Here is a 16,070-nt window from a genome sequence, read left to right as displayed (position 1 = left end):
AAACTCAATCAACTCCCTGAAATGTATCTCAGTACCTGGAAGTGCACGTTTTCCTGAAAGCCCCTAGCAACCAAAAATGATGTGTCAGAGTCTATATATTAAAATACCTAGTTGACTTTCCCTAGATACAGAAACCCAAAACTAAAGCAGTCTATTGACTATTAAAAATAGGAAGAATACACCTATTGTTGTATAGGTGTATTCGCCCTAAACACCCGCAGAAGAGTTCAAAGGCACCACGATATTACAACTACGTGTGTATAAACCATTTTAATACCTATTACGACAACTCTTTACAAACAGTAAATAGTGTCAATTATTTGTTCAGAAACTAACTTCTTTTAAATGGTGGTATCCCTGGATAACATGAGTCAACAAGAAAAGTTTAAATTATATTCTATACCCACTGTCAAAGAGGCAGGGACATAAGTAACAATTAAGATTTTTAAAAAATCTTATTTCCTGATACTACCTTCTGAGCCAAGTGTTGTCATAATATATACTCGGTAAACTGTAAGAAACAAAACAAGGAACCAATGGAAGAAGAGGCCTTCCTGGTCTCAGTGGCCCCAGAAGCCCAAACATCACAATGACTACAACTGACGCACTGAAAAGAGAAGAGGTTCTGCTCGGGGGGCTGGTGACCCCTCGTTGGATCACTCTACATGAGGCCCAAAGGAAGGCATTCCCATATCGCTTTGGATCAGTGAGTCTCTTACAAAGAAAATCTCTCTTGCAGAGACACGTCCTTCCTCTTAGCCAACTGCCTAAAATGCTTCGTAATGACTATGGTCTGTCCAGCAATGATCCGTTATTTGACACACCAGTGTCAAACACTTAACAGCAGCAGCTGCTTAACTCCAAATAGAAAGAAAACCAGATAACGTACTGGCAAACCCACCAACAGCTCACAGACCTGTTTTGCTTAGCCCACACCAGTCTTTAAAAAATAGATGGGCAATATTTTAAAAATCTGAAAATTTCCTACTAAAACTCAAAGAGTTCTGGATTCTCTTGGCAGACCTGGAAGCCCTGGCATCACTGGGTCCTCACCCTCGACAGAAACAAGTGCCATTAGGTAGAGACTGCCCCCCTGAGATGGGCAGGTGCTCTGCCCTTCACAACAGCGAGTGGACGGTCTCACTCCAAGGTACAATACACACTTAGTCCTGTGAGACTGTTTCTCCGAAACACAATATCCCAGTAAAGTTCTACTAAATAACTTAGTTATCAAGGTAAGGATTCGGGGCCCCAAAGGTCTCTGGTTTATGACGTAGCATTGGCAAGACTCTGTGTTCCTCTCCTTACAAGGTGCAAAAAACGGCCCACACTCATGCCCTTCTTCCGTTCTCGGCTTTCTCGAGGAGCAGATGGGGAAGAATGTAGTCAGTAGAAAGCCCCCAACCTAACACTTCATGGAGAAGAGGATAAGCATGTCTGTAAAAACATCCTACTGGTAAGTAAGAGGGTCTCTCCGAAGCCAGAAGCGATGTTCCTGACGGTGGTTCCAGGAGCTGACTGGGTAACCGCACTGCAGGGAAGACAGCGGTGAGCCACAGCCTAAACCGAGATTCCAAGGTGGGGGACAAACCCTACATACACTTGAAGAGAGTCCTTAAGAGCTATAGCCACTGCCAGTCTCACCCTCAGTAGTCATAACCTTAAAGAAGGTTTAACTTTTACAGCAAGAGAGACATGTTGTGAAGGTGTGAAGTGAGGTCCCCTTGGAGTCTCACTGATCCCATGAATCCTGCCAAGAAGGCAAAGAACTACAGAGCCGTGATGTCAGAGCTTCCTGTTCTCTGGTCTTCTTGCTGCCTCCACACTTCGCAGGCTAGACTATTAGCAACCTGCAGGCCAAGAAGAGGTCTTGTTCATTTTCCTATGTCCCAACATCCAACACAGTGTTTCACATGTAGATGGTACTTAATAAGAAATGAGTAACTGTGATCTTCAGAAGCTGAGATTTACCCAGGATCCCTGAGTTGGAATTTGAATTCCATTCTCTTGAATCCAAGTTTGATGACTTTGTTTTAATTTATTTTACTTATTTTTGGCTGCGTCAGGTCTTCATTGCTGCGCACGGGCTTTCTCTAGTTGCGGCGAGCAGGGGCTACTCTTCCTTGTGGTGCGCAGGCTTCTCATCGTGGTGGCTTCTCTTATTGCGGAGCACGGGCTCTAGGCGCACGGGCTTCAGTAGCTGTGGCTCGCGGGCTCTAGAGCGCAGGTTCAGAAGTTGTGGCGCGCGGGCTTAGCTGCTCCATGACACGTGGCATCTTCCCAGACCAGGGCTCGAACCCGTGTCCCCTGCATTGGCAGGCAGATTCTTAACCACTGTGCCACCAGGGAAGCCCCCAAGTTTGATGACTTTGATATTCAACTTGTTTCCTTTGCACAGATACATGTTCACCTATCACTCCTGAGAAATACACGAGAACTTTTTTACCTTTAGTCATCAGAGACGATGTATTCTGGTGCCTCTTTGCAATCCTTCGTATTATAAGAGAGTGATCACGCACCATGGTTGGCCCAGGACAAGCTCAGTTCATGCTTGTCGTCCCAGGATAATTAACAGCATCTCCTTTCACCCTCACAAGTGTCTGGCTTGGATAATAAATTATATCAGCATTGACAAACTTCCATAAGGGGCCAGAGAGTAAATAGTTTAGGCTTTGTGAGCCATACAGCTACTCAACTCTGCCACTGTAGCAAGAGCAGCCATAGATAACACAAAAATGATGGGTGTGGCTGTGTTCCAATAAAACTTTATTTACAAAAGCAGACAGCAGGCCGGATTTGCCTGAGGGTCAATGTTTGCTGAGGCTTGAATTATAATGGTAGCCCTAGTTACAAGAAGTCCAGAAATATTTCTTTCACCTCAGGAGGAGAGAGCTCTCAAGAAGAAGATATTTTGAGGCGAAAGCATATAATTCAAGACAGTTCAAAAACATGTAGGTCTAGGGCTTCCCTGGTGGCGCAGCGGTTGAGAGTCCGCCTGCCGATGCGGGGGACATGGGTTCGTGCCCCGGTCCGGGAGGATCCCACATGCCGCGGAGCGGCTGGGCCCGTGAGCCATGGCCGCTGAGCCTGCGCATCCGGAGCCTGTGCTCCGCAGCGGGAGAGGCCACAGCGGTGAGGGGCCCACGTACCGCAAAAAAAAAAAAAAAAAATGTATGTCTAGTATAATCTTCAAGATGAAATACTACCTAAGAAAAGGTGAGTTCCCAAAAAGGCATTATCTGTGAAGGTATATGTTTCATCGGACTCACAGACTTAGAAAACAAATTTATGGTTACCAAAGGGGAAAGGTGGGGGGAGGTATAAATTAGGAGGTTGGGATTAACATATACAACAAGGACCTACTGTACAGCACAGGGAACTCTACTCCATCTTCTGTAATAACCTATATGGGAAAAAAATCTGAAAAAGAATAGATATATGGGGCTTCCCTGGTGGCGCAGTGGTTGAGAGTCCGCCTGCCGATGCAGGGGACACGGGTTCATGCCCCAGTCCGGGAAGATCCCACATGCCGCTGTGTGGCTGGGCCCATGAGCCATGGCCGCTGAGCCTGCACGTCTGGAGCCTGTGCTCCGCAGCGGGAGAGGCCACAGCGGTGAGGGGCCCGAGTACCGCAAAAAAAAAAAAGAACAGATATACGTATATGTATAACTGAATCACTTTGCTGTATACCTGAAACTAACACAATATTGTAAATCAACTATACTCCAATATAAAATTAAAAAATAAACAAAAATCATACAATATAAGTATTAAAAAAATATATATATGTTTCAGAATTTTTAGGGAGAGAAAGTAAAAAGTCCATCTGAGGAAGAATTTCTTATTAGGGAACCTTTGAAAAATGGAGCCATGTGGGATGAAGCAGCTGACTGAGTTAGTGTTCTCCAGGGAAGGGCTTCTTCCCACCAGCTGAGGGAGGAACCTCTGTGCTTTCTGCTAAGAAAAAAAGCAAGAAGAAGGATAGTCTGGCCCACCATGAAAGAGGCCTGATTTATGGTCATTGAGAGGGCAAGGGGAGGACAGGTTATTTCCTCACAAAACTCAATGGCACTGGATGATGGAACTCAGGGCTACTGAAAAAAGAACGTGCGGGACTGCAAAGGCTCTCCTACAGATTTGTCTCAGAGAAGGAGCCCTGGGGCTCTGGAAGCTAAGAGGGAAGAAGAAATGCTCCCCCTTCTTCTGCTCATCGGTTTCACACAACAGGATCTCTGAGATCCCGGATGAAACAAAAACGAAAGCTCCAGGGGACCATCCTGGGGAGTCAAGGGAACGGCCCTCCCCAGATCAAGCCACACACCACAGACGCCCAAACACCTGTCCAAAAACACGGCAGCGGCTCAGGAGCGCCATCTACTGTGAGAACTGCCTGAGGTTCCCCCACCTGAGGAATTCATTCACAGCCTTCAGATAGGATTCATTCATTCTGTTGGGGAGCAAAGCAGCCTAATTTGTAGACATTCCAACCCACGGGAATCACACCAATCCTCATGAGCCAGTTACGAAGGGATGGTCAGTCTCAGGACACCAGAAACACAGCAAGTTCCAAGGGAAAACCCTGGTTCTTTCAGATGATCATGACAATTATATTTAGCCCCAATGTCATATGGTATTTGGCACATATGTGTAATTCTGTTTAGTGCCTCTCAGTGTTAGTTATTTGTGTAATTTGAGAGATAAAATATAAAACTCAAATAAGAAATCACTGGTTACCTAAGCTCTAACCGAGTGATCATGTACATCACAAACTCCTTCTCCAAGAATGTGTTTTGCTAATTTCTCTCTAAAAAGGATGGGTCTGTAACTTTGTCTCCAGAAGGAGAAAGGTGGTCTTGTGCAACGAGAAAGGGCTTCACCCTGGCACAGGGCTACAGACGTGCACTTTGTGTCCCGGTGCTGCCAGACACACTGGGAACGTGGGGCTCCTGCTCTGTCTTGGTGTCTTTGTGTCTGTATTTCTCACGGCCCCTTGGGGAGGCTGGCCCTTTCTTCCCTGCTCAGTGGGGTCTGTATGTGTCTTAATGCTGTCAACGTTTGCTTTAACACTACAAGCAACTCTGTGCCCCTTTCCTTTGGAAAAAATTGTTTAACTCCCTATTTCTTAATTTCCATTAAGCTCTTTCTTCCTTTAAAACTAGATATATATAGTAGCAAATGTAATATCCTCTTAGCACTCCAAGAACAGACGATGGGACAAAACCCTAAATGTCCCTCCCACCATGAAACCCAAACAACTCTCTGATGAAGGGAAGAAAAAAGAAACTTTCTGGACGCTTCTCTCTGTTTTCCAATTAACCTCGGGAAGTTGCCATTCTGAAGCCTGAGAGGACAGGGTTTGCTTAATAGGAAGTAAAAACACTGAGTGTGTTTCCAGAGGGCTCCCCCAGCAGCCCCTTGGTCGGTATGACTCGAGTCCTTCTTCAAAGGAAGTGCCCACCCCTTCCCCACCCTACGCGCCTCACAACCTAGCTGGCCCTGGAGCATCCCCCACTGGGCATCAGCATCACCCAGGGCAGCAGCCGTCACTGCCCATTCTCCTCTCCCTAAGAGCGACCAGAAGCAAGGCTCAACATTACGCACCGGGCAACCAATATAGGCAGAGTTGTGGACACCAGGGGGCCGTTTGTAAGTGCCGTCGCTGTCTGTGGTGATAAGTCTGTCCTTCTCAGCATCTCCGGGGCAGCCATTGACCTGATGTTTCCGGCGTGGTTTAGGAGAACGTTTTATCCTGGAGCTGCCAGGAGAAAAGAGAGGTTATCTTCATAGGAAATAACCTTCCGGCCATGGGCTCATCAACTAAACGCCAAGTATTTTCTGCGTACCTAGGACCTGCTAGCCCCTGTGGTAAACACCCCACAGGATGTAAACAGTGTGTAAGACACAGTCTCTGCTCTAAGAAAGCTCACAGTCCACCGGGGCAGACTATACCAAACACACGGAACAACAGAGAATAATATCACCGCTGGCTACCTGTGGCCTGATCTAGGTCTTGAAAAATGAGTAGGATCTGCGGACGGGCAGGGAAGTGGGGCAAGTGTGAGGTGCAGGCAGGACCGTGTGGAGGGCCAGAAACAGGAATGCAGATGAATGTCTGGGGGGCAATGAGGCCACCGCCTAGGGGGCGGCAGTTCCTCTGTGCTGCTGGGCGGAGGGGGGAGCAGCTGGGTGAAAGGCAGTGCCCCGCTAGGTACAGGAGTCCAGGGTCCACCCGGCAGGCAGCCCAAGCCAGCACAGGTGTGAGCAGAGCAAGACACAAACGAGAGCTGATCTTACACAAAATGCCTCTGCATTAGGGAGCAAGGGCCTGGGAGACCAAGAGACCGAGACTCTGAGAGCAGCTGTGCGCCCGGCCGAACTGGTGACCAAGCACGGGAGGTGGAGATGCTGGGGGTGAGAGCTGAAGAAGAGAGGCAGGGAGAGGGAGCCCTGGAGCCCTCTGAGAAGGACAGCGCCACCTTTTCAGAAGTCTGAATTCCAGGAGACACGAAACCCAGGGAGGTGCTCCGGGGCCACTGGGGTGGAATGAATGCAGCCTTCACCACAGGTGACCTCCAGGTGGGATGGCTGCCTCCCAGCCTACCCAGCCTGGAGTCGCTTGCAGAGACTTCTCCCCGCCCCCTCCACAGCCAAGCCATCGTAGCCCTGCAGCAGGGGCCTCCGGCCCGGCTCGGGGCCCACCTCTTCCTGGGCTCTATGAACACAGAGGGCACGCTGGCCGTGGGGTCCAGGATCTTGTCGATCTGCATCTGCGCCCTGCGGTACACGCGGTGCCGCTCCCGCGTGTCTCCCGACGACAGCTCGTCCAGCACCGGGAACTCGTAGTGCCCGCGGCGCTTGGCGCGGAGCCGGATCTTGTTCCGATGGTGCTCGATCTCCGACTTGTGCCGCAGCGCTGTCTGGATCTGGGAAACGAGACAGACGGAACGTTCTGACGGTCTCTGGGACCACGCAGAGAAAGCAGCTGGGAGGCCTTCCTGCGACTCTCCTCCCCCCGCCCCCGGCTGTCCTAGGCGCCCACGAGGCCCCGAAGGGGTGACAGGGACAGGCACACCCACATGGGGCGTGGGAAACCTCCATCATCCGGAGCTGTATCCCCACACTCCACGTGGTGGGTGGGACGCAGGAAGCCGTGGTATCGGCCCCCAAACAGGGCAAAAGAACTCAAACCCGGGAAACAGGCCAGTGGCAACTTTGAAGATACTGAGAGACAGTGACAACTATATGTCATACGACCCGAGAAAAGAGTAAATATTTTCCATACCCAATAATATCACTACTTTAGAGATTTTTAAATTAAGACAGAGTGAAAGAAGATATTTGCATTATACAATAAAATACCCATTTACTAATGATGCTTAGTGTTACCAAAACAAGCCCCCAGCCATGAGACACCCCTCCTCAAAGTGGAAAATCGACACATATGGAAACACATCCTCGCTGGCTACAAGGGGCCTGAACTAGGTCTCCAAGAGCCGGCTGGTTCTGAAGCAGGGGAGGGAGGGAAGTGGGCAGAGGGTGTGCAGGGAAGGCACCAAGGTGCTGAGGGCCAGAAGCAGGAATGCAGACGCAGGTCTGGGGGAACGAGGCCACAGCTCCGGGAGCGGCAGGTCGGCTGAGCTATCAGGGAGAGCAGACGGGGAATGCTTTCCTTCATGGAGGTGCCTCCCCTTGTTTTCTAAGCCCTTAGCCCAGCTTCAGAGGACTTAACAGCAAGCGAGATGGAGACAGAGGGAAAAAGGGAAACCAAACTAGGCATCCGACTGGGAGAAGAGAGCAGGAGCAACGTCTAAGACAAGGTGGGACGCTCCTGGCCACGCCACAGTGGACGAGGAGCCACGTGCTCCTTGCGACTGCTTGAGGGAGGGGCAGGCGGATGAGATTCTTGACAACTTCCCAGCAGGATGATTCAGGAAGCCCCTCTTACTCTATCAGGATCTAACTGTTCTTTAAAATATGTGAGGTCCCCACAGGAGGTCCAAGACATGCTAGGAATGTGCACCAGAACCTCCTAAAAAGAAAACATTTCCACTGAGATGTATGGAGCCTACCGGTAGGTGCACCAGTACTGATAATGCTCTTGTTCTTAAGTTGGGCTTTCACTTTATGCTTTATAATCAATATATATGTTTCCTATACCATATGCATGCATCAAATACATTTTAAAGATAGTAAAAGAAAAAAGTGGCGATGAGTGCTATCCAGTTGTGAGGCCTGGTGAGCTTATTCTCTTCTTTTTTTGGCCACATGGAGAACCTACTCCAGGGTGCTTACTCATGGCCATGTGAGGCACATGCAACACACAGGACTGATGGGGTCATAGGTCTAGGCTAGGACCAGGGTCATGCAGGGTCAGGGCTCCTGAGCATCAGTGAGAAGGGACAGCATGTGTCACCTTGAACCCATGACACACGTTCTTCTGGTCATGGCCTTGGCAAGGAGCCAATGAGGTGTGGAGAGGAGAATGTGTAAGAACTCTTGCTAAGACTTCTGTAAGATGATCCACTTTAAGGATTGAATTGCATCAATTATTAGTTCACCTGGCAGAACTCACAACAGCAGCAGGTATTTCTTAGAGGCAAGAAACTGACAGTCATGATGCCACCATGTGTGCGACCCTAAACAGCATTCATTCCACTCATGGTCCAGACCAGGCCAAACTCCTCAAGTTCAAGTTAACAGTGACGTGACCCGGCCTTCTGGTTCCCCAAATCTTAGGAGGAAAGCAGATCTATCTCACTGTTCCAGGAGTCACTGGAAATACAGTTTCTTCCCAAGACTTACCTAGATGTTTGGGGCCAGAGCAGATCTATCAGGCATCACAGAGTCTACTGTGGTCCCAAGATTACCCCACATTCAACAATTCACTAGGAGAACTCTCAGGACTCAGAATGTAAGTCCAATTTATTACAGCAAAAGGACACAAAGCAAAACCAGCAGAGAGGAATGGCACATAGGGTGAGGTCTGGAGGAAACCAGGCACAACTTCCAAGAGTCCTTTCCCAGAAAAGTTACGCAGGATGTGAACTCCTCCAGCAATGAGTTGTGACAACGCATGCGACACGTCTACCAGGGAAGCTCATTAGAGACTCAATGCCCAGGATGTTTACTGGAGGCCGGTCACATAGGCACCCTCTGCCTAGCATGTACCAAAATTCCAGACTCCCAAAAGAAAGAGTTGCTCAGCAAAAATCATGTTGCTTGTACAAACAGTTTAGGCACAGCGAGCCACTCCATTCTGGGAATGGTGGGAATCTTTCCAAGATCCAAATCCCCAAACCCCAGCCACGGGCTAAGGCGGACTTTCTCAGGATAGCCACCCCTGGTCTTTAATCTGCACATCCACCAGTGTGCCTACTAGTGTCCTTGAATGGTATGTGATCTAAAAACACTGAGTACCAGATTTTAAATTAAGAACATCTGTGAGCAGCTCCTAACTTTAGCTCATATTTTTGACACTAACTTCATTTTTAAGCAGTGACCAAATGAGAATGTAAGGTTTTTCTTTTTTTATTAATGTACTTTTTCATAAAACCAAATACCTCTTTGTTAATTTTGTTGGTTTCGGCCACTCGGTCGGCCAGGATGGGGTGTGGAACTGGGGGTGCCGGGATGGGCTGCATGGCGATCAGCTGAATCTTATTGGGGACCCGCCGACTGGCCTCCGAGGAGCGGGAGATCCTGTCCACATGCTCAAAGATGGAGGCTGACGAATGCTGCTCATTCCCCGAGCTGGGTGCTGCCCCTGGAACAGAAGGAAAAGAAAAATTAAGAAATAAAGTCATTGTAAAGAAAGAGCAAATCATCACAATTAGGGATTTCTTAAAGAATCGTCAGATGGGCCCCTGACCAAAAACACATCCCCAACTCCAAGGCAGAGTACTTGAAATGTCACTATTCGAACTTAAATTGTCTGGGATAAGTAGTGTCTCCTTCAGTCTCATTAAAAATTACAAATATCCATAGGCAAGATATGAAAATCACTACGACATTATGTGCCCCAAGTGGCCCTGTTTTGTCTAAAGGTGTTTCAAAGTCTTCAGTAAGACAGGGTAAAGGACAGGAGAAGCCTGACGTGGGTAGGCCAGTAGCAATTTACAGAACTTGGAGGACAACACTTATGGCAGCTCTGAATGTCCATGCTCATTTGAAGTGATATAAATTTAGTTGCAAGGCAATTACACTGTTGAGATAACAAAAGACCAGGGGATTGTGGACCTGCTGGCAAGTACCAGTGAATGATTAAGGCTTCTGCCTTCTCAGTTCTGATGAAGAAAGAAAATGAAGAGTCAGGAGAAGAAAAAGCTACTGCCTGCCTGGAATTAGTTCCCACTTTAAAAACAGATGAAGAGGGGCTTCCCTGGTGGCGCAGTGGTTGAGAGTCTGCCTGCTGATGCAGGGGACACGGGTTCATGCCCCGGTCCGAGACCGCGGAGCGGCTAGGCCCACGAGCCATGGCCGCTGAGCCTGCGCGCCCGGAGCCTGTGCTCCGCAACGGAAGACGCCACAACAGTGAGAGGCCCACGTACCGCAAAAAAAAACAGATGAAGAGAACACTGAAAAATGGTTAAAAGGGTAATTATTTTAAGTAACCGGAACTGCAAAAAAGAAAAATATTTAAATGTATAGAAAAAAAGATAGAAAAACACTTTAACAGAGACTGGATCTTGGTATGAGTAATGTTCTCCAATTTCTTGTATTTTCTGTAACGTGGATTTTCTCTAGTCAGTATTACTTTTATAATAGAAATAATCCAAATAAACTTTAATTTTAAAAAGGCAAAGAGGGTCTTCCCTGGTGGTGCAGTGGTTGGGATTCTGCCTGCCAGTGCAGGGGACACGGGTTCGAGTCCTAGTTGGGGAAGATCCCACATGCCGCGGAGCAACTAGGCCCGTGCACCACAACTACTGAGCCCACGTGCCACAATTACTGAGCCCGCGTGCCCCAGTTACTGAAGCCAACACGCCTAGAGCCCATGCTCCGCAACGAGAAGCCACTGCAATGTGAAGCCCACGCACCACAACGAAGAGTAGCCCCCACTCACTGCAACTAAAGAAAGCCCGCATGCAGCAATGAAGACCTAATGAAGCCAAAAATAAAATTAAAAAAAAAATTTTTTTTAAAGGCAAAGAAAGAGATGAAGAGGGGCTGAATGGATGGAAAGAACTCTCCAGTTAGACACACTAAGATCCCACATGCCCTCCCTCTAAGCCACAGGTCACCTCTAGACGCTCTGGACACTGCTTGAAAATAAATGGCCAACAGGCCAAGAGAAGAAGTGAACGCATGCCAAAACTATTTTTAAACAAAAGCCTAAGTTTTGAAACCTCGAGCATAAGTGAAAAATATACAGGTTTCCCCTCAGTGTAAAAAAAGTGTTGAGCAAGAGGGCAGACAACAGAAGCAAAAACTACAATTCTGCAGCCTGTGGAACAAAAACCACATTCACAGAAAGACAGACAAGATGAAAAGGCAGAGAGCTATGTACCAGATGAAGGAAAAAGATAAAACCCCAGAAAAACAACTAAATGATGTGGATATAGGCAACTTTCCAGAAAAAGAATTCAGAATAATGATGAAGATGATCCAGGACCTTGGAAAAAGAATGGAGGCAAAGATCGAAAAGATGCAAGAAATGTTTAACCAAGACCCAGAAGAATTAAAGAACAAACAAACAGAGATGAACAATACAATAACTGAAATGAAAACTACACTAGAAGGAATCAATAGCAGAATAATTGCGGCAGAAGAACGGATAAGTGACTGGGAAGACAGAATGGTGGAATTCACTGCTGCAGAACAAAGAAAAAAGAATGAAAGGAAATGAAGACAGCCTAAGAGACTTCTGGGACAACATTAAACGCAACAACATTCGCATTATAGGGGTCCCAGAAGGAGAAGACAGAGAGAAAGGATCAGAGAAAATATGTGAAGAGATTGTAGTCGAAAACTTCCCTAACACGGGAAAGGAAATAGCCACCCAAGTCCAGGAAGCGCAGAGTCCCATATAGGATAAACCCAAGGAGAAACACGCCAAGACACATAGTAATCAAATTGGTAAAAATTAAAGACAAAGAAAAATTATTAAAAGCAGCAAGGGAAGAACGACAAATAATATACAAGGGAACTGCCATAAGGTTAACAGCTGATTTCTCAGCAGAAACTCTACAAGCCAGAAGGAAGTAGCATGATATACTTAAAGTGATGAAAGGGAAGAACTTACAACCAAGATTACTCGACCTGGCAAGGATCTCAATCAGATTCGATGAAGAAATCAAAAGCTTTACAGACAAGCGAAAGCTAAGAGAATTCAGCACCACCAAACCAGCTCTACAACAAATGCTAAAGGAACTTTTCTAAGTGGGAAACACAAGAGAAGAAAAGGACCTACAAAAACAAACCCAAAACAATTAAGAAAATGGTAATAGGAACATACATATCGATAATTACCTTAAACTTGAATAGATTAAATGCTCCAACCAAAAGACACAGGCTTGCTGAATGAATATAAAAACAACACCCATATATATGCTGTCTACAAGAGACCCACTTCAGACCTAGGGACACATACAGACTGAAAGTGAGGGGATGGAAAAAGATATTCCATGCAAATGGAAATCAAAAGGAAGCTACAGTAGCAATACTCATATCAGATAAAATAGACTTTAAAATAAAGCATGTTACAAGAGACAGGGAAGGATACTACATAATGATCAAGGGATCAATCCAAGAAGAAGATATAACAATTATAAATATATATGTACCCAACATAGGAGCACCTCAACACATAAGGCAAATGCTAACAGCTATAAAATAGGAAATCGACAGTAACACAATAATAGTGGTGGACTTTAACACCTCCCTTACACCAAGTGACAGATCATCCAAAATGAAAATAAATAAGGAAACAGAAGTTTTAAATGACAAAACAGACCAGATAGATTTAATTGATATTTATAGGACATTCCATCCAAAAACAGCAGATTACACTTTCTTCTCAAGTGCACACGGAACATTCTCCAGGATAGATCACATCTTGGGTCACAAATCAAGCCTCAGTAAATTTAAGAAAATTGAGATCATATCAAGAATCTTTTCTGACCACAACACTATGAGATTAGAAATGAATTACAGGGACAAAAACGTAGAAAACACAAACACATGGAGGCTGAACAATACGTTACTAAATAACCAAGAGATCACTGAAGAAACCAAAGAGGAAATCAAAAAATACCTAGAGACAATAGACAATGAAAACACGACAATCCAAAACCTATGGGATGCAGCAAAAGCAGTTCTAAGAGGGAAGTTTATAGCTATACAAGCCCACCGCAAGGAATAAGAAAAATCTCAAATAAACAATCTAACCTTACACCTAAAGGAACCAGAGAGAGAAGAACAAACAAAACTCAAAGTTAGCAGAAGGAAAGAAATCATAAAGATCAGAGCAGAAATAGATGAAATAGAAACAAAGAAAACAATAGCAAAGATCAATAAAACTAAAAGCTGGTTCTTTGAGAAGATAAACAAAATTGATAAATCATTAACCAGACTCATCAAGAAAAAGAGGGAGATGACTAAAATCAATAAAATTAGAAATGAAAAAGGAGAACTTACAACAGACACCGCAGAAATACAAAGCATCCTAAGAGACTACTACAAGCAACTCTATGCCAATAAAATGGACAACCTGGAAGAAATTGACAAATTCGTAGAAAGGTATAACCTTCCAAGGCTGAACCAGGAAGAAACAGAAAATACAGACCAATCACAAGTAATGAAATTGAAACTGTCATTGAAAAGCTTCCAACAAACAAAAGTCCAGGACCAGATGGCTTCACAGGTGAATTTTATCAAACATTTAGAGAAGACCTAACACCCATCCTTCTCAAACTCTTCCAAAACACTGCAGAGGAAGGAACATTCCCAAACTCATTCTATGAGGCCACCGTCACCCTGATACCAAAACCAGATAAAGATACTACAAAAAAAGAAAATTACAGACCAATATCACTGATGAATATAGATGCAAAAATCCTCAACAAAATACTAGCAAACAGAATCCAACAACACATTAAAAGCATCATACACCATGATCAAGTGGGATTTATCCCAGGGGTGCAAGGATTCTTCAATATATGCAAATCAATCAATGTGATACACCATATTAACAAACTGAAGAATAAAAACCATATGATCATCTCAACAGATGCAGAAAAAGCTTTTGACAAAATTCAACACCATTTACGATAAAAACTCTCCAGAAAGTGGGCATAGGGGAACCTACCACAACATAATAAAGGCCATATACGACAAACCCACAGCAAACATCATTCTCAATGGTGAAAAATTGAAAGCATTTCCTCTAATGTCAGGAACAAGACAAGGATGTCCACTCTCACCACTATTATTCAACATAGTTTTGGAAGTCCTAGCCATGGCAATCAGAGAAGAAAAAGAAATAAAAGGAATACAAATTGGAAAAGAAGAAGTAAAACTGTCACTGTTTGCAGATGACATGATACCATACACAGAGAATCCTAAAGATGCCACCAGAAAACTACTGGAGCTAATCAATGAATTTGGTAAAGTTGCAGGATACAAGATTAATGCACAGAAATCTCTTGCATTCCTATACTCTAATGATGAAAAATCTGAAAGAGAAATTAAGGAAACAATCCCATTTACCATTACCATTTAACATTACCATGTTACCATTGCAACAAAAAAAATAAAATACCTAGGAACAAAGCTACCTAGGGAGACAAAAGACCTGTATGCACAACACTGTCAGACACTGATGAAAGGAATTAAAGATGATACCAACAGATGGAGATATATACCATGTTGTTGGATTGGAAGAATCAATATTGTGAAAATGACTATACTACGCAAAGCAATCTACAGATTCAGTGCAATCCCTATCAAACTACCAATGGCATTTTTTATGGAACTAGAACAAAAAATCTTAAAATTTGTATGGAGACACAAAAGACCCCCAACAGCCAAAGCAGTCTTGAGGGAAAGAAACGGAGCTGGAGGAATCAGACTCCCTGACTTTAGACTATACTATAAAGCTACAGTAATCAAGACAATATGGTACTGGCACAAAAACAGAAACATAGATCAATGGAACAAGATAGAAAGCCCAGAGATAAACTCATGCACCTATGGTCAACTATCTATGACAAAGGAGGCAAGGATATACAATGGAGAAAAGACAGTCTCTTCAATAAGTTGTGCTGGGAAAACTAGACGGCTACATGTAAAAGAATGAAATTAGAACTCTCCCTAACACCATACACCTAAATAAACTCAAAATGGATTTGAGACCTAAATGTAAGACCGGACACTATAAAACTCTTAGAGGAAAACTTTGAAAGAACACTCTTTGACATAAATCACAGCAAGATCTTTTTTGATCCACCTCCTAGAGTAATGGAAATAAAAACAAAAATAAACAAATGGGACCTAATGAAACTTCAAAGCTTTTGCACAGCAAAGGAAACCATAAACAAGATGAAAAGACAACCCTCAGAATGGGAGAAAATATCTGCAAATGAATCAACGGACAAAGGATTAATCTCCAAAATACATAAACAGCTCATGCAGCTCAATATTAAAAAAACAAACAACCCAATCCAAAAATGGGCAGAAGACCTAAATAGACATTTCTCCAAAGAAGTCACACAGATGGCCAAGAAGCACATGAAAAGCTGCTCAACATCACTAATTATTAGAGAAATGCAAATCAAAACTACAATGAAGTATCACCTCACACCAGTTTGAATGGGCATCATCAGAAAATCTACAAACAACAAATGCTGGAGAAGGTGTGGAGAAAAGGGAAGAACCCTCTTGCACTGTTGGTGGGAATGTAAATTGATACAGTCACTATGGAGAACAGTATGGAGGTTCCTTAAAAAACTAAAAATAGAATTACCATATGATCCAGCAACCCCACTACTGGGCATATACCCAGAGAAAACCATAATTCAAAAAGACACATGCACCTCAGTGTTCATTGCAGCACTATTTACAATAGCCAGGTC

The 16,070-nt window shown here is 44.8% G+C and overlaps 1 protein-coding gene across 1 annotated transcript in view; it reads right to left on the bottom strand.

The window, feature by feature from the left end:
- Window positions 1-16,070, bottom strand: part of KIAA1549 (KIAA1549 ortholog) — a 163,908-nt gene that overhangs the window by 34,357 nt on the left and 113,481 nt on the right. The window contains exons 14-16 of the mRNA XM_027102761.1: window positions 9,561-9,763; window positions 6,700-6,923; window positions 5,602-5,755 (exon numbers count right to left, since the gene is read on the bottom strand). Of these exons, the coding sequence (XP_026958562.1) occupies window positions 5,602-5,755; window positions 6,700-6,923; window positions 9,561-9,763 (581 nt within the window). The remainder of the gene's footprint in view (window positions 1-5,601; window positions 5,756-6,699; window positions 6,924-9,560; window positions 9,764-16,070) is intronic.

The sequence above is a fragment of the Aethalodelphis obliquidens genome, unplaced genomic scaffold, assembly GCF_003676395.1.
Source record: "Aethalodelphis obliquidens isolate GAN/ISIS:26980383/991018 unplaced genomic scaffold, ASM367639v1 scaffold5, whole genome shotgun sequence".
NCBI classification, from domain to species: domain Eukaryota; kingdom Metazoa; phylum Chordata; class Mammalia; order Artiodactyla; family Delphinidae; genus Aethalodelphis; species Aethalodelphis obliquidens.
This window is presented reverse-complemented; position numbering and strand designations above follow the sequence as displayed.